The 25,222-nt window shown below is 41.5% G+C and overlaps 1 protein-coding gene across 1 annotated transcript in view; it reads right to left on the minus strand.

Moving 5' to 3' along the window:
* Positions 1 to 659: 659 nt before the first annotated feature.
* Positions 660 to 25,222, minus strand: part of GADL1 (glutamate decarboxylase like 1) — a 131,415-nt gene continuing 106,852 nt past the window's right edge. The window contains exon 14 of the mRNA XM_008709626.2: positions 660 to 854. Within this exon, the coding sequence (XP_008707848.1) occupies positions 681 to 854 (174 nt within the window). The 3' untranslated portion in view covers positions 660 to 680. The remainder of the gene's footprint in view (positions 855 to 25,222) is intronic.

Here is a 25,222-nt window from a genome sequence, read left to right on the forward strand (position 1 = left end):
AATAGTTTTGATGTACTTCTGATGCCCCTAAGTATTAGTGCTACAGATGCCACAGCCATATTTTCAGACATTGGCTCAGGTCGCTGAAATATTAGGTATCTCTTTGCTGGAAAAATTATTATTGTTGTTGTTATTATTCGGTCTTTAGAAGGTTTCTAAACCACTGGTTCTCAGATTTTACCTTGCCTCAGAACCTTCTGGAAAGCCATTTAAAATATGCTGAGTTGCGCACCCAGAGTATCTGACTCAGTAGGTCTGGGGCGGTGCTGAGAATCCGTATTTTTAACAAGTTCCCAGGCAATGCTGATGCTGCTCATCTAGGGACCGCCATTTTGAGAACCACTGCTGTCAACTACTAATTTGTATGTTCTTTAAAGAGCAATGGAAGCTTAGAACGCAGGCCCTACGTGGTACTTACTAAATTCTCTTCAAGGCTGTGTCCTAAAGACAGGTCTTGAGAAAATCCCCTTTTCACTTCCTCCTTTACAGCAACAGTAGTGTCCAAGCAGCTAGAGTCCTTCCCACTATTTGCTTAGCATTTCCGTTTGGCCACGCCAGGCCAGGGCGTCTTTCCTATTTCTCCCCAGAAGGGCTGCAGTGTCTGCTGTGTCCCCAGATGCCCTGGATCTGGAAGCCTCCCCAGGACAGGACCCATGCCTCTGGGGAACCAAAAGCCACAGCTACATGTCTCTCCCCAGTCGGTCTATCTCATCCAGGAGGAAGTCCATGTCCTCCCGGCTCACTTGAGGGCTGATCACCACCTGGCGGAAGAAGTTGACCTTCCCCTGGTGGGGCTGGTAGCCCAGCATCAGGCTCCCTTTCTTCATCATCCTCTCCTTAATGGTCGGGGCCACCTGCACGGGGCGAGAGGAGGGAGGCAGTGAAAAGACCAGAGCACATTCCAGTGGCATTCCAGCCAGTCACGTGATACCCACTGCCACCCACTGTGGATCCCACCCCCTCGCACACATCAAGGTCGATGTTCATAATAATCTACTGACAACTCACAGCATATGAAGACTGGTCCAAGGGCTTTAGATAAATATAATTCATTTAATCTTCACAGTAACTTCACAAGGGAGATACAAATATCCCCACTTATGGATGAAGAAGATGAGGTGCAAAGAGATTAGGCAGTCTGAGTTCCCACGTTGGGAAAAAGTGAGTGAAAGAGCAGCAGCCTCCAGTCCAGCACACACTTTGAAACCTACATCATTATGCGGGGCTGTCTCCTTCAAAACAAATCAGGCTTAAAAGTGTCAAATGGTACATTCCCAACTTTGAACTAAAAAATGCTCCAGCTCAGGAATTTTAAATAAAGAAAATTAGTCTTGGTTGGGGAAAAACACATACACAAAATAACAGCCTTGCATTGATAGTTTACCAAGGAAAACACTAATACGGATATTATGCGCAGTTCTGTTTTGAAGACTAATAGTTTATTAGTTTATTAATAGGATATGTGACACACAAACACCTTATTAAGAGGTGTAAAGGTAGGAATAAAATAGGAAGCCCTATTTTTTTAAAGTTTTTATTTATTTATTTGACAGAGAGAGAGACAGCCAGCGAGAGAGGGAACACAAGCAGGGGGAGTGGGAGAGGAAGAAGCAGGCTCCCGGTGGAGGAGCCTGATGCAAGGCTCGATCCCGTAACTCCAGGATCACGCCCTGAGCTGAAGGCAGACGCTTAATGACTGAGCCACCCAGGCGCCCCAGGAAGCCCTATTTTAAAGATTTGCAAGTAATATGGGGAGAAGGGGACCTGATAATCCAAATGCACAAATTTTCCTAAAAGTTGAATGTTTGAGGAAATTAGTCCAATTTAAGAACCACCTGGGAACATCAGTCTGTTTTCATGTCGGTAGTATGACCACCCAAGAACTAGGTTACAAACTTAAAATAGTGAAGCCGATCTTTGAAACACCAAGTTAAAAAAATTAAGAGTGAGCTCTTCCTGGCTTGGAAAGGCAAGCAAAGGTTTTCCATTTTCCTTTTAACTCTTTCAAAATTTCTGAATTATATGTGAACATATAATGAGAATAGAATGAGTTTCTGTCCTCATCTTCCCAGAAAGATGAGACTTAGTTAATCCAGAAGGGAAGAATACATACATAAGTGACACCAGCCGTGGTGTGCTTTGAAATTCCTTAGGTGAAGGGCATGCATCCCAGTTCCCACCAGCCCGTCTTGGGTGCGATCATCCCAGTTCCCACCAGCCCGTCTTGGGGTGTCTTCATCCCACACCTCTCTAGCTTTTAAACATACCTATGTTTTGCGAGATACCCCCCTAAAAACAAGCCAAACTACTTCATCTGACACTCAACATAATCTTATCTGCTGCAAAGCTTATGGAAAAACTGGGTGTTTTCGACCTCTAGAGGTACTCTATGCCACAGAGCCATCTCAAGGGACGTGCGAGGATAATTTTAACTAAGTACTTTTTCCCCTTATGTACTAATTTTAGAACCTAAATCTTGCATAACATGGACTCCACTATGCCTACAACAGCAAAAACAAACATCCATTAAGCACAACCACATTGCCATTCTAGCAAAATACTGGCATTCTCTCACCGCATAATGAGACATAGAAAGGAAAATCTATGAGCATAAAAGAAAAAAAATGTAGAAAAAGAAGATGAAATTAGAAGTCAAGTTAATGAAAAAATATAGACCATCAAGTTCTATCGATTTCTGGAAACATGTTACAAATTTTATTCTGAGCTCTTCAGAGCTCCATGCTTATCTGTCTGAAACTCTTACATTTGAATGTTCCAAGCATCTGCTAAGTTCCAAAGCTCTTTATTCAGGTATCATTTATTATTGGATTCATAAAAATCAAGTGAAATGATACGTGCGCAAATGAAAGGTGAGTGCAAAAAGAGAGTGCTTTCCATAAAAACTAAGTTGAATTCTTTGGAAAGTCTGGATAAAGGAAGGACTGCTAAACATCACCGCAGGTTAGGTGTGGGAGGAGAATTGGAAAAGCCTTCAAGCGGATTCTAGAGTCCAGACTGGTTCTGCACACAGATGGCCATACGGGTGCCAAGCCCTCACTCTGCTTACAGAAACTCCGGGCTGGAAGGGGCAGATGATTCCTGAAGAGTGTAGTTACCGCAAGAAGAGTAGAGGCCCTTTGATCATCAGACCTCTACCCAAGAAAAGCCTTACGTACTTTTGGAAAGCATTTAGAAGTCCTCACTTGCTGAGAAAAAACAAACAAACAATAGCAACTTTCCACCTAAAGATGGGGAAACGAATGCACATAGATATAGTTTAAGTTAAAATGTTTCATCATGTGTGCATCACATTTTTTTCTAGGATTATTGGCTTTAACTGACCGCTCCTCACCCCCGTGGGTAGGAGGGGTTCTGGTGCGAACATGGATGTGAAGGGCGCACGTGCACATATGTGCGTGCGTATGCTCTGTGTACGCACTATCACATGGAATTTAAACTCTCAACCCACCGTTCCTCATGCACTGCTCTTGAAATCTTCCTACTTTGTCACAAAGCAACATGGAACCATGGTGTGACACAGGCTCATGACAAAGGCACTTTTAATTCAGAGAACGAGTGGGCTCTTGAAGGTAAACTGAAGGTCTGAGAGAAAAACACAAGAGTGCCATTCCTTTTTTTTTTTTTTAATATTGTATTTATTTATTTGACAGAGACAGCCAGCGAGAGAGGGGACACAAGCAGGGGGAGTGGGAGAGGAAGAAGCAGGCTCCCAGCGGAGGAGCCTGATGTGGGGCTCGATCCCAGAACGCCGGGATCACGCCCTGAGCCGAAGGCAGACGCTTAACAACTGAGCCACCCAGGCGCCCCAAGAGTGCCATTCCTGATACGTATAGGAAGCCCCGGTTCACATAAGACAAATGTCTGGCCAGGAGAGTCACAGACTACCCATTGTAGAGTGCACGAAGTGCGGTTCTGCACACTTTTATTTTTTTAAATAAAAATCCCTTTTCATATTCATCTCCATCTTCCTCTAGGTACCCAGGGTATAACCGGCTCTGGATTATAGTCAATTTTAAATTTAAAACAGGCATGTGCTTGGCTCAAGCCTAATTTGCATTGTCTATTCCCGTTTACTTTTCAATAACCCTATTTCCCCCTCCCCAAATGATATTTTCTGCCTTACCTTTGGAGACCATTAGAATTTCGATTCCGGCTCATAAAGTGTCAGAGGCTCACATGAGGCAATTATCAAAATGAATCCGTCAGGTTTGCATTTCTTGTAAGCAAACCAAAAATATTTTCTAATGGGAGCAAGAAAGATAAAAGAGGACCCCTCGAACACTGTAATATAAAGATTGTTTGATCTTTAAAATTCTTGCTGTTGCAGAATGTGCTTCCATGGGGAGACACATGGCATGGGAACCAAACTCCTAAGGCAAATTTTGCCCCCGACTTTCAAAAATTATAAATACATGACTACACATCTATGTGACTCAGAGAACAAGGTAAGCAAGAGTTTAGCATGACAACACATATTTTATTTACCCATGAATATATGATTCATTCATAGAGGTGCTTACTCCCAGGCAAGGCGGGAAGAGCTCTTTAATCTATGAATCCTTCATGGGAAAAGCAAGCCATAAGCCACACCAGGACTGATATTCATTAAATCCCTATCACAAATTACAATTGTGGTAGTACTATCGGTTCTTCTTGTTGTTAACAAATATTTTACCAACGCTTTACAATTTGCAATGAGCTTTCACATATCTGATTCCCATGAACTCAGATTAAAGCTTGTTTGAAAGAGGGGCGCCTGGGTGGCACAGCGGTTAAGCGTCTGCCTTCGGCTCAGGGTGTGATCCCGGCGTTGTGGGATCGAGCCCCACATCAGGCTCCTCCGCTATGAGCCTGCTTCTTCCTCTCCCACTCCCCCTGCTTGTGTTCCCTCTCTCGCTGGCTGTCTCTCTCTCTGTCAAATAAATAAATAAAATCTTAAAAAAAAAAAAAAAAAGCTTGTTTGAAAGAAAGCCACGTTTACAATTTAGGGACCCAGAACGTTCTCATTAACAGTCTAACAGCCCGCTTATCACATTTGCTCCTAAATAATCAACCATTTTCTATTTCTAAAACTCCAGGCACAATCCAGTGCTGGGTAACCTGGATATTCTCTTTTGCTGATCGAAGCAGAGAAACAGTCCTAATCCGACAGGATGGAATATTCACAGGGGAAAGAAAATATGCACAAACTAAATGTAAGTATCTGAATATCGCCCCTAAATGGAGCATGCATGGAGGAAAGCAATTTGGCAGGAGTGAGATTGCTTTCCAGCTCTCAATTATTTTACTGCTGGTTTTCCTTCAAATTGTAAATCAAATTCTTTTCACATGCCTCAGTGCCCTGGTCCCTGCATCTTAAGTGGGGGAAGATCCTGACATTTCTATTTGGTTGCACAGAAACTTAATCGACACATTTCTGTAGGATTGCTGCCTCCCCCCTTAAATTATGTTCCAGCAATGATTTAGTCATTTAAACAGAATTTTGTTGTCACACTCTTGCAGCATAAAATAGCATTTGATACTTAAAAGTTGCTTAAACTGAAGGGAAAAAAAACCAAAACAAAACTCTCCCATTCTGGCCAAGTACAGTGATTTGATACCAAGTAACTGACCGGACACCAGCACAGCCTTTTATGAAAATAAAATTTTCATGTCCATAAAATGGTATTTCTTCTGAAATACGTGTAACATATTTAAGGTTGACAACAACACATTCCTTTTCAATATGCAGAGTGTTTCTCAAACCTCTGTGAGGAAATATTTTTTCCAGTGCATTACAGAAATATTTTTGTGAACTATGATAAAAGTGAACTATTGATTGAAAATGAATTACTAAATAAAAATGAAATTAAAAAGAATAATTACAACAAGCTCATTTTAAAAAAAAAATTTAAATTCAACAGCAAAGTTAATCTGTTAAATTGTCAAAGAAGTTTCTGAACGGTAGCCCTCGGGTTCCATATTTTTCTTATTGCAGACTGGTAATACTCAGTTTATGGATCTGCCTGGGGCTGGAGACCACATTTTGAGGACTGCTGCTCTGTTTTAACTCCCTTGGCTTCTTGTGGGTATATATAATTTTAATTATAAATCTTGATATTATCTTGCTTATTTATTTATGCTTATCGCCATGGTCTCCATACCCCTTTGAATGTAATCCATCATACCACGATGCCTTAGTTTCCTAAGTCATTTCCCCATTGTTAAATCTTGGACCTGCTTCAGTTACAATGGCATTTCAGTGAAACCATGGACCCAATCATGAAAACTCTAAATCAGTCCTTTAAAAGTTAGTCCAGAGATGATAATAGTAAGTGGTTCAAAATGGTCTAGACTTGAAGATCTAGATAACTTTCCCCATTATTTGCTGTGCAGGTGAAATCAAGTCACATTTTTTCACTGTTGAATACAGAGCATCGCAACACCTAGGGTGTCTGCGAGGACAAACTCATAATTAAAAGAGGGGATCCTTTTGCAACAAATTTGAGAGACAGACCCTAGATAAGCTTCTACTCTGACTCTAGTCAACAGTACCATTCAGAGCTTCTAATAAATCTAGACAGGGTTGTGTTTTGCTAAATTCTCCCATAAACCATGAACAAATCAATGCTCCTCAAACTCCAGGTTTTAGAGCTATCGTCTCAATTTAATTAATGTACATTTCATTTTCCCCAAGGGAGGAAAGATTCTTTAGGGGTAGGTGGCTAAACTCATAATAATTTGCAGATATTGTGGGTAGAGCATAAGGTGGGCAGGCTAATAAGCTGAAGAGTAAATTATGAGAGTTGTATTGTAATTAATATCTTGTTCTAAGATTATCTTGCCTAAAGAAATTTCTATTGAATGCAGAAAATGACCTACAATAATTTTCTCTATATAAAAAGTCACCTGGAAAAAGTTTTAAATTTCCCTATATCTACACTCCGCTCATACCAAGGCTACACAGTTCCATGGATGGTTAAGCAAATAAACACTGAGAAAGGAATAAAATGGGGGCTCAATGCAGCTGCTATATTTTACTGTTATTTTAGATCTGAGGGGCAAACTACTCTTCTTTAAAGGGTCAGATAATAACTATTTCACATTTTGTAAGCCATACAATCTCTGTTTCCAATACCCAACTCTTTCATCTTAGCACGAAAACAGCCCCGGACAATACGTACACAAACGAGCAAGGCTGTGTTCTAATAAAACTTTATTTAAAGACAATGACATTTAATATATGATTTTCACATATCGAGAAATACTAAGCTGCTCTTGATTATTTTTCAACCATTGCAAAATGTTAAACCTGTTCAAAGCTCCTAGACTATACATAAATAGGTAATAAGCTAGATTTGGTTTGGGGCATATGTATGGACTCCCTGGTCCAAGTAGAAAGATACATTACGATATGTAAAATTTACCCCTTCAAAGAAAAAAGCACATAGAAAGTTATGTTTATTGGGTTTTTTCAGAAATTCTACAGTGAGTCAGGAAATGCTAACAGTTTCCTTGACCCTCCTTCTCCAGCCGAGCATAAAACCAGTACACAGATTGGTAGACGGTCACCGCGACTTTCTTCCAGAACTTATTTTCGAGCAATCACAAAAAATAATTTGCTTTGTATCTTCTTCCTAAATAATCTGGGTTCCCAGTAATTTGGGTTCAAATATAAAGCCTTCTCAGTACGAATAGTATGCACTTACCAAAACTCAGAACTATATACCTTAAGAGGTGAATTTTACCTGTGTGTAAATTTTGAAATGAATAAATCAATTCATTGAAAAAATAAAAGCCAGTCTAAGAGGATAGGTAGCTACGTGAGATCAGGCAAATAATTTTTGATTCCAGAGCCCCAGTCTCCTCATCTCCAGGCAGGAGATAATAATAGTATAGTACTCCTTCATACAACTGATAAAATATGGAATATGATATTACAGATTCAGCATGTAATGCTGTGAACAGATAGTACACAATGGAGATAAATATTCTTATTCAAGAAAAGTCAAGAGCACAAACTCCGCAAAGGAAATGGAGCTCGAAATTGGGATGTCTCCTTCCAGTTCTCCCACTCACTTCATGTCCTTAAGTAAATCACTTAATGTCTCTGTAGGCCTGAAATGAGAAGGGTCACGGTAACCACTTCTAGGTGCAAAAGATGTAAAGCTATTTTGGACATAGTGGCACTTGTAGTTTTTCTTCATGGTGAGGCTTTTTTTGAGGTTCTAAAGCACATTGGATCAAACATTTAAATGTCCCCACCATGCTTGGGGCACCTGGGTGGCACAGTCGGTTGAGCATCTGACTCTTGGTTTCAGCTCAGGTCATGATCTCAGGGTCCTGGGATCCAGCCCCTAGTCAGCTCTAGTCTGCTTGGGCATTCTCTCTGTGTCTGCCCCTCCCCCAGCTGGTGCACGCTCTCTCTCTCTCTCTAATAAGTAAATAAATCTTAAAAAAATAAAATAAATGTACCCATCATGCTTATTAAATGCAATTCACATACGATTATGGATGATTTCAGGTGAGTTGTGGTTGACTAAGCTAACATCATCTCTTGGGTTTGTACTTTTTCTTTTGCATTTTGAGGCTGTTTTTATATGGCCACCAAATATTTTTATATGTCCCTATTCAATTCGTCTGTCCCCCCATGCTAATTTTGCCTGATGGCTAAATAAACTAGCTCTGTTTATGAGAGTAAGCAATTATCCAGCTTCCTTACAACAGATCAGTTTATACCTTGTAATTATCAATAGCATCCCTTCCATTGTTATGAGTGAGTCTAGATGCTAAGTCACAGGTTTAGGATGACCATACAGAGACCAACAAACTAGTTTAGACTGACCTGAGACCCAATTCGTGAAATTCTATGTGACTTCGAACAAATATTTAACTCCTCTGGGACTTACATTCTTCTATCAATAATCCCTTGTAGGATTGTTACGTGGACTAAATGAGATAATACATATGAATGTGCCAAGCATAGAATTTGGCGTCTACTAGACACTCAATAATACGAACTCATCTTATTAATATCTTACAATGAATTTGTTTGTCATCAATTTATATTCATACCTGGTCTTTTATTACACTATTTCATTACTATCTCATGAGAGAGGAGCATTTGAAAGTTCTGTGAAAACATGATTTGTAATTTATTCTTTCTCCCCAAAGCAACTAAACTGTATTTAAATAATTCTTAGAGGTTGTGAGTTAGCAGGTTTAGAAATTAAATCTTCTATCTCATGTATGCCACTTCTATATTAATTTTCTATCTAAGTTCCAGGTTTTTTCCAACATGGGCAAAGTAAGCTCTTTTTTCCTTTAAAAAGTAAGACAGTGGTTGGTCGTCTTAGTGGTTTGGTGGGGGAACGGGGAGGGGGGCAGGAGGCAAAGAAGCTTTCCACTGAAATGTATTGTGGGTAAGGATGAGTTCCTATTGTATGCTAGCAATTTCTCTGTGTTGTATAAGTATTTTGCAGAAAACAGATATTTTCCAAGCAAAAATTTACTTCTTCTTTGGACACATGAAAAGGTCATATACTGAAAAGGTCATTTGTCCCCACATTCATGAGCTTGTGTCCAAAATTGTACAGTCTCCTCATACTGTCCCACCGCTTATATTTTCATCAAGGAAGACTGAAGAGTAGTATTAGGAGCTCCCCCAAATATACCTGAATATACAAATTACCTGGATTGGGCCGGGCGGGGCAGGGGGCACCAGTCCAGAGCACCTGGTTTTGAATCTCAATGGGTTAGACCTGATGGTCTTTACATTTACCAGGCACTTCAAATGCTTGCTATCACTATGCAAGTTTGGGAACATGGTAAATGACAGTCCTTTTAGCAGGACCTCAGGTGAAGCAAAGGTAGGGTGAGAGGTGAGCGATGTTTTGGACTGGAAAGACAATTTTGAGTGAGGAGGGGAGAGGAGATGAGGAATCTTCCCCTTCTTGAATTTCTTATGCCAATTTTGTAATAAAGACTTCGCCGATGATGAAAAATGAAAAATAAAAAATAAACCAGTGACCTTCAAAGAAATTGCTGGCCAACTTTTCTATTAATCAGAAAACCTGATTAAGTGTTGAAAATACTGAACCATGGCCCAGGAAACAATAAAGCTCTTTCTTTTGATTGCTGGAGAATCAGTTTGCCTCTTTCTATATATTCCCTGGCATTCCTTACCTGTCCAATTCTCTTCTTACTTCTGTGCACAATGCTCACTCATTCCCTTGGTATCTGCCCCCCTACAAGTTGAGCTGAGCTGCATTGGTTTGTCTCCTGAGCTTAAATTATGTAAAATTGGTGGTCTGTAGCCCATGAAATCAGAGGAATCATTTCAGCTTGGCAGAACTTGGAGAAAGAGGCCACACTTAGACTGGACATACCTCTTTTCAAATATGGATTTTTTTATCCTTCTTTTCCTCCAGAGTATCTCTCAAAAATCATACATGCACAAAATAAAAAAGTGTCTCAACTTCAAAGAACTGTCCAGTTTATGCCCTTTCCGATATGGAGGAGCTAAGCCGCAGAAACAGAGGTTAGCATCCTGGAAAGACTGAAGAACACAGTCAGCTTCACACTTGGTGTTTACAACGTCGAAACGACAATGACAACAATTCCAATAAACCTAATGTCAGTCATATATTCAAGGCAGCCGAAATGAACAGTCATAAAAATAAACCAAACTGAACTGAAAGCATTAGCTGAAGAATGGACACAATAAACGTTTTACACACTCTATAAAGCAAAAACTTAATCCTCGATGTATCCCCGCAGCCGTCTGAGCTAATAGCTTCTCAGTAACTGTCGTGGGCCAACTCTGGAGTTTTCGCCCATTTGGGGAGATCCCTATATTGTTCCTTAATTTGACAAGCTATTCAGCAATTCTTTCCTTAAAATGACAACTGCCCTGGGGTGGTCCCACCTCGCTAGGGGCATCTGTGTCCAATGTTTTAGATTGTTGCAAAGACTCTTTTCATTTAATGTCAGAAGGTCAAGGGTGCTGAACGCTTCCCAATGCTTGAATTAGACCTGCTCAAGGGAGAGACACGGTGCCCAAAATGCCAATGATGCCTCTGCTGAGAAACTTGGATCACGAGCCCCATGTGCTCCAGGGATCCCTCCCACTCTCTTTCTTGACACCTGGGTCCTTTCAGTTTCTCTCAAGAGCTAGGAACCTTGCTTTGGTCCAGAACAGAGGACTGCAGTTGATGGGTCAGCAAAGTGAATGAGATCTTCGGAAGCCAGCAGTCCCTTCTGTTGCTGCCCCTTAGATTCTTTTCTTTTTGTTTTCATTTCTTCCGGCTTGATCGAGGTACAATTGACAACTAAAAATTGTGGATAATTACAGTGTGCCATGCGGTATCTTGATACACACATACATTGTGAAGTGATGATTCACAGATTCTTTACATATTCCAGAAGCATCACTCCACATGAGAGGAGAAAACAAGTCACAGTCCAGGATTCTCTCGGGGACCTCTGGGCAGTGGTTGCTATTTTTAAATACTGCATCTGGCTGTCTGAGCAGGGACACAGCTTGGAGATTGCCTTCAACGACAGGTGGCTCACACTCCCTGGGTTTTAGCCACATGGAGGCACGTTCATATCTCTCCCACACACTCAGGTGAGGTAAGGTGAGGTAAGGAGCACCGGATAAGCAAAGCCGATGAGAGATTGATTCCCTTTCCCACGGGTTTTCCCCAGGGTAACTTTCCCTGAGAATTCTTTTCCCTTTAGATATTTGGCAATGGGCAATTAGCAGCTGAAATTCTGTCTTTTGATTCCGCCATGCCAATGAGACACAGCCAATGGGGCTGTCTGGGGCATAAATGCCAAAGCCCTACCTGGGGGTCCAGGCACACATGTGGGAGGTGGTCCTCTGCGGGCACAGCAATAATTTTAAGGTGCAGAACCTGCGTTTAGGCTTGGAGGGCTTAGCTTCCTGAGTAGCAGAATTCTTGGTTTTTCTAGTAGATTCTGGGGGACCTCTTACTCTGCCCAGACTGCCAGTGCATCCGAATTAAGCCTCAGTGAGGTGCCCACCGGCCTGAATCACCCACCTGCAGCCACTCTGGTTTCACCCACGCTGCAGCCTTATCTGGTTCATAGATTTGGGGGGTTTTTTGGTGTGTTTTGTTTTTGTTTTGCATTGGTATTTGTTTCTGGAGTAAACTGAAGTCCAAATTGTCTTTTTGATCTTTTTTTAGTCTGGTGGAATACAAATGGCCATTGTCCTCCCTGAAGTTAGCTGTACACACGAGCTGCACTCCTCCCTCTTCGCATGGCTTTTCCTTGCAAGTCTGTTTATCAGTGCTTTTCACATCATTTACTGCACTTTATTAATTGAGCTCCAGTGCACCCTAAAATGCCTGGTGTTTCAACCTCAGAGGCAAAACCTGAACTTTTAAAGACAGATGTTTCATGTACCTTACTTTTCTTTCTTTCTTTCCTTCTTTCTTTCTTTCTCTCTCTTTTTTTTTTTACTAAATGAAAGAGAAGTGCCATGAGGATATTTAAAAATAATTATCGTTCCTGTATTACTCATAAAAATATTGAGAAAATAAGTATTCGGTGTTCCTCACTGAAATCTTTATAAATGCTCCTAAAGGATTTTTTTTTATAATTAATGCTGTAAATATTAAGCAACAGCTTTTCACAGCAACCCAGACAGTTTTCTTAGGTAACAAAATGCTCTAGGTTTGCACATGTTGTGCACATTAACAGAAGTGATTATCCATTCTTCCTTATGGAGCTCACTGAACACTCTTCATCCAGTGCTTGACATTGGAAGTCGTTTTTTCCTCAAAGTCATGGTGGTCCAGGTGGTTGTCGGGGGCTCCAGACTACAGAGTAATGCAGAGGGGAAGTGGGGCTGCCCCAAGGGCTAGAAGGAGGCTGAGCAGACAGGCCCTTCATGGCCTAAACCAACCGCCACTTGACATGTCTTCTATATTGGAGTTTTGTGCAAGAATTTGTTTGACAAAAAAAAAAAAGGCCCTTCATTTAAAAAGATCCAAGTTTGAATTTGACTGGCAATGTATTTATGATTATTATTCAAGATCAATCATTTTGAGATATCTGAAAAATACTCCCTTGGGATGTTGGCTAAGGGGATGCTTCCTATATGCTGAGTTTAAGGGGAGAGGGGAGTTCTTGGTCTGACATTCTTGACCAAGTTGGGGAAGCTGAGGGAAGTCACAGAGAAGCATGTCGCTTTGCTAAAACCAAGTTTCTTTTGCTTGAGAGTTGAGGTTAAGTCATATGTTGCCCAGCTATGTTAGACTAGAACCACGTGCATAGTAACTAGTCATTTCTCATAAGCGAACCTTAAGTATGTCCTAGTCCAGCTGCATAGCAAAGCTGTATCACCTTCCCACCCGAGGGCTGTTTTGCTTCGCACAGATGATCATTATTCCATGCCTGTGTTTTTATTCTCCCATAATCCCCCCGGAGTTTCAATGTATCCACTTGCCATTTGAATGGCTTCCTTTCGTAAACTGCTTGTTTCATGTTCCTTGACCATTTTGGATAATCATCTTTCTCTGGCTGACTTAGAAGAACGCTTTATTACAAAGAACATTAACTATCTGATTGCTTTACGTGTTGCAAGTTATGTATGCATATATTGTTATGATTTGTATAATCAGACCTATCAGCTATCTATGTATTTATTCCAACTTTGGCTTTGTACTTAGCCTTTTACGCCAGTTAAATAAGTATTCCTTTCTGATTTGATTTCAATGCTTAAAACCTTTAATTCATTTGAACTTTCCATTTGTACCTTGCACAAATTAGAGATACACTCCCTGTGTTTAACCAGGCGTCTCCACACCACTGATGGAATAGGTCTGCCTTTCCCCAGCTTGTATTGGGAATGCATATGATGAATATTCCTCTGAATACTTGGGTCTGAGCTTTCTCTTCTGTGAGATTGATATGTCTATTCTTAGAATAATCAAGCTGTTTTATTTATTGCAGTCTATAAAATATCGAACTCCCCTTTCAGTATTCACCCTTCTTCTTACCTATTACTACCCACTTGGTCTCTTAGATGATATCGAAAAATACTGTGACAAGTTAAAATAAAAAAAAAAACCTTTCCATTAACATGATTAGAATTATATTCATCTTGCATATTAATTGGGGAAGATTAATCTTCTTTAGAATTTTGGTGTTTTTCAGTTTCTAAATGAGGTGGTTTTGAAAAAGATGGCTGCGTCGTCTTTAGCATTCCTCCCAAAGAGATTTCCTGAATTGGAAAGGATCTGTGGCAAGCCAGTTACCGATAGGATGCAGCAGGTGCTGCGTGGCCTCCAAGGTGAGCTTAGAAGAGGTGGCCCAGTATCCAGCTGGTTCTCAAGGACACTCACTTCTTGAAGTCCAACTATCTGGAGCCCACCACCCTATGATGAATCCCGGGCCACCTGGACAGGCCTCAGGTAGGTGCTCTGGTGGAGAGCCCAAACGAGGTCCCAGCCAAGGGCCAGCACTGGCCGTCAAATATGTGAGTGAAGATGCTTCCAGAATATTCCAGCTCCAGCCATGGAATCACCCTCAGCTATTTTAGTCTTCCCAGATGAGACTCCAGACATCCCACTCCCTCTGTGCTCTGTCTGAATTCTTAACTCACAAAAGCTATGAGCCTAATAAAATGGCTGTTTGAAGCTGCTACATTTGGAATAATTTGTAAAACAGAAATTGTTACTGGAACGTTAAGGTTTTGGGGGGGGGTCCTTAAAGTTTTATAGTTTTACAGTTTTCTTCTATAGGTCCTGTAATTTATTTAACTCTTATTTAATGCACTTTCTACTATTGTGGTTGATAAAATTATTCTGACTAAAATGCTGCCTTCTGGGGACCCCTGGGTGGCTCAGTCAGTTAAGCGTCTGCCTTCCACTCAGATCATGATCCCAGAGTCCCCGGATAGAGCCCTGCATCAGGCTCCCTTCTCAGAGGGGAGTCTGCTTCTCCCTCTCCCTCTGCCCCCCACGTCACTCTCTTACACTCTCTTTCCCAAATAAATAAAATAAAATATTTTCAAAAAGAATAAAATTAGATAAAATGCTTTCTTCTGATATAAATCTCAATTTTCCAGCTCCTAGATTCTTACTCTTTGTGTAATAAAAAGCTTTTTGATACTCAACTTTGTACATCTACTATGGCCAATTTCTAAAAGCTTTTTATGTGATGCTCTTGGGTTTTGTAGAGACATAATCACACAATCTAAAATGAACACATCTGGGGCTTGTCCTCTGCCATATTTTAAAGCCCATGTCTCTTTCTGGTCATCGCACTGGTTAGCACTCCCAGAACAACATTAACGTACAACAGTGAGGGCAGATGTTCCTAATTCCTTACTGAGTTTAATGAGAAGGCTTTTCATGTTGATTTCTGAGGATTTTTTTCCTGCTTCGTTTTAAGTGGGAGAAATAATTTTGGAATACTTTCTTGATTTACTAGTCCAGAGATAGGTAGAAAATGATGAAATTGCTTTTTTAAAGCCTGCTTTTGCTTAGCTTTGGAAATAATGGAGTTCTGCTGAACGGAGCAGTAAAATCGGTAGGCGCGCGGCAACACGGCGCGCGACGCTGGCTGGCTTAATCCATCTCCTCCGACAGTTTTGGGGGATCCAAAAAACACGACATAAATTAAGTTTTTCAACCTGTGCGAGTGGATTATTGTGTAGCTCCCTGAACTAATCCTCTCATCTTTTAACACTGTTCTGACCCAGTTTGGGGAAGTATCTTTAATATCTTGTTCTATTTCGCTGACCTCCAGGCAGAAGAGCCAGAAATATCTGCATTTAACAGGCAACTTTCATCTTCAGGCTCACAAAAGGGTCAGCTTTCTTTAAAAAAGGAAATTGAAACTTATATCACGAGGCAGCTTTTTGGGTGATTTTACTTTCTCTTTTATAACCCCGACAAATAGAAGGCAAGGCTTCGGAATAACGGAGGTGCCTCAGAATAGCGCGCACCTACCCGTGGAAGGAAATCACAGTCTGTTGACGGCATCTGCTTCTACCTCACCGTTGATTATTTGTCAAGTCACGGGCACTCACCCCAGAAAGCAAAGCGGAAACACACGTGGGGAAGATGCAATAAAGCTGGGTTGCTAGAACAAAACCCAGAACAATAACCCACCCAGACGAGGAGTGGGAGAGTAAAGGGCTTGCAGGAGGCAATAACTCCGAGATGTCACAGCGCACTCTGGTTACCCAAGTGATGGCTGGGAGAATGGACGTGTTCTGGTGGGCAGATGGGGGATTGATTGGTGGGGTCTGTGGTAGATTTTATTATTGTTCTTAATTATTCATAGGTCCTGCCTGCTCTGAGAATAGGCGTCCTTGTCTGGAAACCTGCAGTGTCTCCCTATAGCAGGAGTACTGGTTGCCGTTCCATTATTACGTGGTCAAGTCTGAGCTGAAACTTTAAGAGCCCGTTGTGTGTGTTTCCACCAGCCTTTGCCTCCTTTCCCTTCGCTGTGAGGATGGCATGTTCCAGAAGGGAGCTCCTTTTTCAGCGTGGGTGCAAGGATCAAGACCATGGGGCAGAACGAAACTGCCACTGACCCACAGCAGACACGGCATGTGATCAAGAAATGAATCTTAGTTACTGTGAACCACTGAGATTGGGCGTGGGGGGGGGAGGGGGCTCGTTTGTTGCAGTTGTATAACTAAGTGAAATCTAACTAACACAGCTCAAGCTAAGATGTGTTAGGCTAGATCCAGGATGAACCCTACTTTAGAGGAAGCTATGTAACTCTTGTTTGGCTCTAGTTTTCCCTGCATTGGACACGGCTGACCTAAAGCCCTCAAACCCTAAGGATACCACACACTTAGATTTCCATAGGCAAAGTCAAGGCAACAACTGGATGATTCTACTATTTTTGTAGGATTTATTTACGATGACATATAAAGTGCCAGTGAGTAGGCACTCAATGAATTTCAGTTTCTTTCATCTTTCATTTCATTTTTTCATCTTTGTCCATCAGAGTGGATTCTCACTGAAGGCCTATTTAATGCATGCCAAGTTAACGAATGAGGTCAAACAGTAAGGAGGTGAAGAAAGAATCTTTAAGTCAACATCTGCCGAGTAATTGGTTTGATAAGATAAACTTATGATAACCAAGAGTAGATATTAATATATGCCATGATTTACATGTCCACTAATTAGACTTCTAATGATATTGACCTGACATGGAAATGCTTTCTTCTCAATTCAGGGATATATTTAGAATGACAGATAATAATTCTGTGTTTTACACCAAAGCCATACAATTCCTGAAGTCTTGCATTAGAGCTCTGTCCTGCATGGACAAGGGTAGAAAACAAAATCTCAGTGTTATCTGCTCAATTAAACACGAGTCAATTTTGTGATTTCTTGAACTCAGACTAGGAGGTCAAGTTTTCTTTTAAAAAACAATGAATCTTGGGGCCCCTGGGTGGCTCAGTGGGTTAAAGCATTCAACTTTTGATTTCGGCTCAGGTCATGTTCTCAGGATTGTGAGAAAATCATCTGAGGGGCGAAGAGTTTCACACTGGCCATGGAGCCTGTTCAAGATTTTCTCTCTCCTTCTCCCTCTGACCCTCCCCCCTCTAAAATAAAGAGTAATGAACCTTAATATGTTGCTCTATGATCAGTTAAATGTCTTTGATCATAAATAATCAGGGTCAAATGTGCTCAGGAGCCCATGACCAATATCCACCACCTTTGGCACATGTGATACAATGACAACTGTTGAGACAGTTGAACCACCTTTTTAACTCCCTGTAAATTTAAATGCCATCAGAGGAAAGCATATTAATTTTTCCAATACATTTTCTGCCTGACTTCACATTTTAAATTTATCTTCCAATCCTCCTCTTGGAGTTCGCCTTGTTTCCAAATAAAGTCCCCTCTCCTACATTCTTTGCACCTCTTCTACTGTAAAATAATGACCGATATCATGAACAACGACAGTGTCTGTCCTACCCATGAGGTGGATAATCTGACATGCCTCATACCTATCACAGCTCCCTCCCAAGACACTAAGGCAGGTATGAACACCTTCCTTCTGAAATGACATAAAAAGAAAAGTGGAAATATTATTCTGTAAAATGTGAGTATCTGCTTAAGGAGACTTCTACCTTATTCGTCAAGGAGATTTTTAAGGTAAGTGAAATTCCGCTGAACTGACAGTACAATTCTGTGCTTGAGTAAACATGGGGAAGGGAGTATAGTACAAGAAATGACTTGGTACTCATTTACTCCTGATGTTAACGTGAATCAAGTACAGTGGTGGGTGGAGACAGTAACATCTGCACCACGCCTTACCTCACCCTGCCTCGTATGTCTAGAATGTGCAAAAATTTCCTTAGAGTCATCTGGAGATGCTTGTTAAAAATACAGATTTTAGGGTACCACTCATGTAGACCTTGTAAACCTCCATTCTTTAAGAAATTGAGCCTGGAAAATTGACTTTTACCAAAACTTCGCTATGATTTCCATATAAAGCCAAGTAAAGGAGCACGTAGATCGTGAGAAATGTCATCACCGTCAGTATTTACATGGAGGCACAGAAAAGAGCACCGGGGCATTTCCCATTGGGCGATAAGGTGAAGGGTGGGTTATCGTTCCCGGTGAGAAGCTTCTTTCTCTTCCTACTTTGTACTCTCAGCTGACAACAATATCAGATCCTGTGTCACCGGTCATCTCACACTGAGAAACATCAACAAATAAAACTGAGGTCTAATTCAGGGACACAAGACATAAAAGTGTCATCCAAATAATTGTTAATAAAAACCGCCATTGGAGTATTTGAAAAAAAAATGAGTCAGCTCTACGTGGGGACAAAAATCATCTTCTACAAATTGAGTGTTGTGTTTCGGTGTTTCTGTGGGCCAGCGATGCAGAGGAGTAAAATTGAAATAGTGTGAGTTTGAGCAGTTAAGGGCAGAAGGGTTCTGAAAATTCCCTCAGTGAAAAAAAGCAATTTAGGGCAGGAATTCTCTCCATCCTTCATCCTCACAGGTCCTTTCTGGTTCCTCTCTGGTGACAGTATAGCAGCTCTGTAGGGATGTCTCTACAACATGGCACCTTTCAGGTTCTGGTACTGTTCTCTTTGCCCGTCAGGTGATTTTCATTACCATCGGCCCGGGCCAAGCCTTCCACATGAAGCGTATCATCAGACCAGTCTGTTAGAATCCAGCTCTGCTCTGTTTATGTTGACAGTCGAATGATCAGAAGTGGAGCCCGGCCATTGTTCCCCCCCAGGGATTTCAGCATCCAATCCACTGGCTTGTCTAAAAGTTCTTTTTTTCCACAGATCTCACTCCAGACCTCAAAACATATGAAAAAATTCAGTCTCCTTGACTACTGACAATAATAAATCAACTGCCTATCTGCTGTCGAAGTGATGGTGTGTTTAGCTATCTGAATAATCAAGCAGGGAGAGAAGAGGGAGGAGGAGCTGTGGAACTAAGTAGAGTCTGAAACAAAACACGCTTAATTCTGGAAAAGGATGGATTCATATCTATGAATACAGCCTATTGGACAGTTTTGACAGAATCCTCAAATCCAGTTTCTTTTTAAAAGATAGTCCCCACTATCTTTAAGAATCAAATGAATGTCTCAGTATTTAAAAAAAAAAAAAACAACAGTAATTTATCATTTCCTTTGAAGTGAATACTCTAGATGCGGCCATATCTAAGGGAACGTGGACTGGAGACTTACATGCGAGGGCACAGGGATTATGCATTTCCACTGGCCTATCGTAGTCTGTATTTTCTCTTCATTACCCATCTGTCCACCCACTCACCACACTTGGATTTCAGCTCTGTCACGACTGTGGCCTGCGGTTTGAACTGTCTTCACCAGGGAGTTTAAATGAGTTTGTTCCTGATACGTAGCACCAGCTGGATCCCTGGGGCCCCTAATGATGGATCCAGCAAAGCTTCCTGCCAATCACACAAAATCCTGTCAGAACCACGCCCAAAATACTGACAGGTATGGCCTGCAAAAGGATCTCACCACTACTCAGATAGTGGGGAAAGGTCCAGTCCTTCTTGAAGTCAGAGGACGGCAGTTAGGTCAGTTCCAGAAGGCTCTGTGTACTTGCCCTTCTTCCGGGACCAAAGCAACAGTGTCGAGATTATGGATTGATTTGGGACACCATCTAGTGAAGGATTCGAGGAAGTGCATGAACGCAGAAAGAAAAATACCCAAGCCAAATTATGTTTCAATTGCTTAAATGCTTTCTTTCAGACTATTTTAAATGGTTCCAAACTGAACGATGGTGTGATTTTTTTTCTAAGTGAGGGCAAAAGCAAACAGAATGACCAGTGACTCAGGTGTAGACCAAATTCGGCTGATTAACCCAACTGCCTCTTGAGAAAGAATGGACAGTATCCCCTCTTAGCACTTTCCCATTGTCCATGGTAAGGACATAAGAAATGCCCCCACGGAATCAGTTCAATCAGTAGTCTACGTCTGCCGGAAAGTCAGCATCTGGGAATGGCAGCAGAGGGTCTGGGAAGAATGATGCCAGGGCACCGGGTTTTCAAGCATGCCTCTATCCGCTGCCGTGTTTTTCGGTTAAACAGTGTATATGTCAGAGGCTTGAGCTACCAAAAAATTAATTTTTTTCTAGAACTCAATAGCTTTTATGGCCAGAAAATCAGTACCAACAGTACCTATTTCACAGTGCGCTGCACACCAAAAGCTCTCCATAAATATAACATTGTTCAATAACTGAAATTGGCAGCCAGGATTTTTAACTGGGGAAGAAGGCTGAATATAATTCAACTATTACATTCTGAATTCTTCTATATAAAAAACCGTGCTCTTGGCATGGAATAAATGATCTGCGATGGCCTCTACACTTCCCGTGGGGGTGGGGAAGGAAAAATAAAGCAAAACAACAACAAAATTCCCGAGCTCAATATTGCGATACTTTTACTATAACCAGGGATCATTTCTAACGAATCCTCGTTCATCTTACTCTGCCTTTCAGAAAACCTCCCTTTACCATTCTCGATTGGAAGCATGCTCTGTCATTTTTCTAGCTGTTGCTCTGAAGCTCCGTGGTCAGATTGCCACCAGGACATCACCGTTTCTACGAGTAACCAACTCCAGCTACTCTCCGTGGAAACAAATGCTGTATTTGTGTTGCTCATGTTGCTGGGTTTTCCTTTTTAGCTGAAGAAAGTAAGCCTCCGAGAGGTCTCCCAGCACTCAATGAGAGGCCACTGGGAAGATGCCCACCCTCCCTCAGAACCTTGGTCTTGGTCTTCTCTCTTTAATCAGAAGAAAAGAAGACTGTCCCGAATGCTGGATGGCTCTCTCACTTTTCCCTTTCCACACCTTCCACTGTTTGACAAATGGCTAAGTAGCTGTTAGTATCCGAATGCAGCCATGTACCACCTAACCCATGTTTCTTTTTAGCAACAGGTGACTCTTGGGACATTTCTTCAAGAAGCCCACATTTGCAGCCAATTGGACTTAACTTTGAACTTAGAGAATAGAGGAGTTTTTTTTAACATTTCCACTGTGCTTCCCTTTTCTTTATTTGTGGTCCTTTAACTAGTAGGGAGGGAGCATTTTTTGTGGTTTTTTTTTTTTTTTTTCCACCTGGCAATAAATTCTCAATCTGCAAGACAATACCAGAAAAGCACCTGGGGGCAGGCAGAATGGGGGAGACGCTTGCTCAGTGGTTGAGAACTACAGGGCTCCCTAGCACTGGGTACAGGTCAGCACCCCACACAGACAAGCCACTGAGGGACTCTTACAAGGAATGGCCATCTCAGGCAAGGGTCAGAAAACATGCAAACGACTATCATGCAAAACAAAATGGGTTAAATATCATGAGTTGTGATGGAGAGTTAAGTCAAGGTGTTTCCTATCCAGCGATCAAGGATGATGGAGGATAAGGCTTTGGGTAGGAGATTTTTGTACTTTTGACAAAGGTCCAGAGCTATTACTGGCACTCAGTCAGCTGGGTGATGTGTGGGCAACTTAATTGGGAGTCAGTGGAGAGCATTTCAGATTATCCGCATATACCATGCCTCTCACTCCTGCTCTGACATGCTTTCATGAATGAGAAAGGGGTGAAAATTACAATCAAAAGAGCACGTAACTAGGGATGCTGGTTTGCTCAGAGGAGTCCTGATTTATGCATGTTCTCTCTGGTATAATTATTAATAGCATCCACTTCACTTTCAAAAGTGTCCTGAGTTGGGCAATGCATGCTCTGGTCACCAGACACATACCAACAGTCTATCTCATAAAAACTACCTAAGTGGATGGAGGGGCCCAAGCGGGCGTGATACATTATCAGCGTGCCCTGGCACCAGGAGCACCGCCTGTCTCCCTCTGCTTAGGCTTCCAAAATGCCATGACTACCGAGATACCAGAATGACATTCCAAAGGTGAGGCTACAAGAGATGTCATAGTGACCACTGAAAGCTTCCCAATGTATTTCCAAATGATGGAATTGCCTACTGGAGAAAAATTCCCATCTCTCCCTCCCTGATTCCCCTGATGCCAATTGTTGGCCACAATTGCTACAACCAGTGGCCAATATTAGCAACACACACTATACACATGCATATTTGTAATTCATTCTGTGGTTTTTTCTTGCTTGATTTAAATTAGTATCTTCAAACGAATTTATTTTCAGCTGCGTCAAAATAAGTGCAATTAATTCATTTGCTTAACTTAGAAGGTCATTTTTTTTTTTAATTTATAATAAGCATCAGGACCTGATAAAGCCTATAGTACACAGGACATTATATAATTGATGTATTTTTGGAAGGACAGGACATCATCCCCAAAACAAGGTGGAGATGTAAAAGGACATGTATTTGGTAGAGAAAGAAGTAAAAAGCTCTTTCTTAGGCAAACTGAATATACCAAGCAGAACAGGAAAAAAAAAAATCCCTCCAGATTTGCAATGGAGATATCTATGGAAAATAGGCTAATAGGAAAATGTAAAAAGAAATGATATAGAGGATTATCTTCTTCCCCTCCCCAATCTATTTTATTACAATTGTGTCCCGTAGACATTGAGACGGTGGATTTCTGCTGCACTGGCGCCCCCCAATGGTCTTACCATTTCACCGTTCACAGTTTTAGAGGCCCGCCCCATGGAGACTGTTCACAGGTTTTTGTCAAAGGCTGGAGGAGGATTAAGAGGCTAGGCTAAATCCAGCTTTCCTCTTTATCCCCAACCAATTTCGTTCCCCTTTCTTTCCAACAAGTGAATGGCAAAGGGTAATGAGGCCAAGGATGAAAAGAGGGGGAAAAAAGGAGGCTTGCCGATGGCCGTCGGAATAAGAGAGGCTGAGATTCTGAAATTAAACCCAGCAGGCAGAACGATTTCCAAAGGCCGCCCAGCCCGTCCGCTGAAACCCATTTCATTAAAGCGCTGTTGTGGTTTCTCACTCGACACACAGAAAGGGACCTGACTGAGCACTTCACTGAGAAGCTTGAGCAAAGATGCGACACGGAGGTGGCGCTGCCCACCGGGCTTTCTCGGGTAATTTCGGGGTTATTACCGATGGCTTTTTTCCTCTTTTCCATTTCATGGAGGCACATTCACCAACCGAGTACTAGCCCAGGCTGGCATGAGACAAAGTGTCACTTTCTTTCATTCCAGACACTGTGGGGCCCACCTCTGCCTAGCTGACAGTCACCAGCTGCAGTTTGAGCACAAAATCCATTCAAGTGTGGAGGTGGAGAAATTTATGGTAAAAGATGACGGGAATAGCAGTGGAGTCTGTGTCACAGCCAACCTCAGCGTTTAGATAATGCCCTGCATCTAACAGCTACAAGAGCTACCATAAATTTACCCTAGCCCTGGAGATGAGGACGACACGGAACGCTATTTGCTTTTTTAAATCACCAGAACCACTCAGAAACCCAGTCTCAAGGAGTCATAAGTGACTCTTTCCCTGTCCCTGTCTCTCTCAACCTCTTCCCCCGAAACATCTGACACCTGCAGGGAAGCGATCCTTGGAGCCCACTCCACAGCAGAACGACAGAAGTGAAAGGGCAGCGTGGACTGTTCTAGAAGAAACTTCCCCCACCTCTCAGTTCATTTGTGGGCTTCTAGAGAGTACTGGAGTCCAAAGATGGGTTTGCAAATGCTTCAAAGATGTTAATTATGAAGGGGAGCAGAATTTGTCACCCCGAAATATGCCTCTTTGGCATAGGAATTAGTTTAGACTGAATATTAAACAAAACAAAATAAAACAAAACAAAAAACAGCAGACATAGGAAGAGCTCTGAGAAGGCGTAGGCAGTTAGAAGTTACCTCTTGTAAAAGATATTTAAGCTTAAAGGGGAATCTCCATTTGTAAGGATGTCTCCCTCTCTGCAGCAGGAAAAGAAAGGTGACTCTAAATCTCTAGAATTCTTATCAATAGAGAAGCAAGGACTTAAATCTGTGTTGCAACCTTACCCTTGTTTACTGTGGTTTTCCTGGTAATCTCCCATAACTGGCCTCCCTACACCCCAAACATCTTTGGTCTTTAGCCAAAGATGGTATTTAAGATGATGGCTTGGGCCATTTCAGGGAATTACTGAGTTTGGGGCCTCTCTCATATACACAGGAAGTATACATGTTATTATAGTTCTACTTGTTTTTGTCCTATTAATATCTTTACATCAAGGGTGTCTCAGCCAAGAACCCAGAAAGGTAGGGGGAAAATTATCTTTCCTTCACAATGATATTTACAATGATCCAAAGATTTGGAGATTAGTCTTTGTTCTATTTAACTTTTAATAGGATAATTATTTCTTAAAGTATCAAAACAAATAACCATTTAAAAAGGTAGATGGAAGTCAAACCATTATAAGTGGGTGAGGACAAACTGAGAGGAACTCCTAGTTTGAACTGAACTTGAACTCAGGTGAGAGCTAAGAATCTTCATTCTCACCAACTTCAATCAGATAAGAACGCTCCATATCAGTATGTATTAATTAAGTATTAGATTTTAGGTATATTCGGATTTCTAAAGGAAAGCATGATAGACATCTTCTAAAACCAACTTCCCTTTAAAAACAACTGTCACTGCCAACAGGCAAATGCAATGTTTTCTCTTATTGGTGAGACAGCAATTTACTGCCTCTGTGATATCAATCTGCTAAGTTACTTTGTGAAATATTAATCACATTCCAAAGACCCCACCCATGACTGCATGCAAGCAGAAGAAAATTGCCTTCAGATTGCGTGAATG

The sequence above is a fragment of the Ursus maritimus genome, unplaced genomic scaffold (genome assembly GCF_017311325.1).
Source record: "Ursus maritimus isolate PB19 unplaced genomic scaffold, ASM1731132v1 scaffold_20, whole genome shotgun sequence".
Lineage (NCBI taxonomy): Eukaryota > Metazoa > Chordata > Mammalia > Carnivora > Ursidae > Ursus > Ursus maritimus.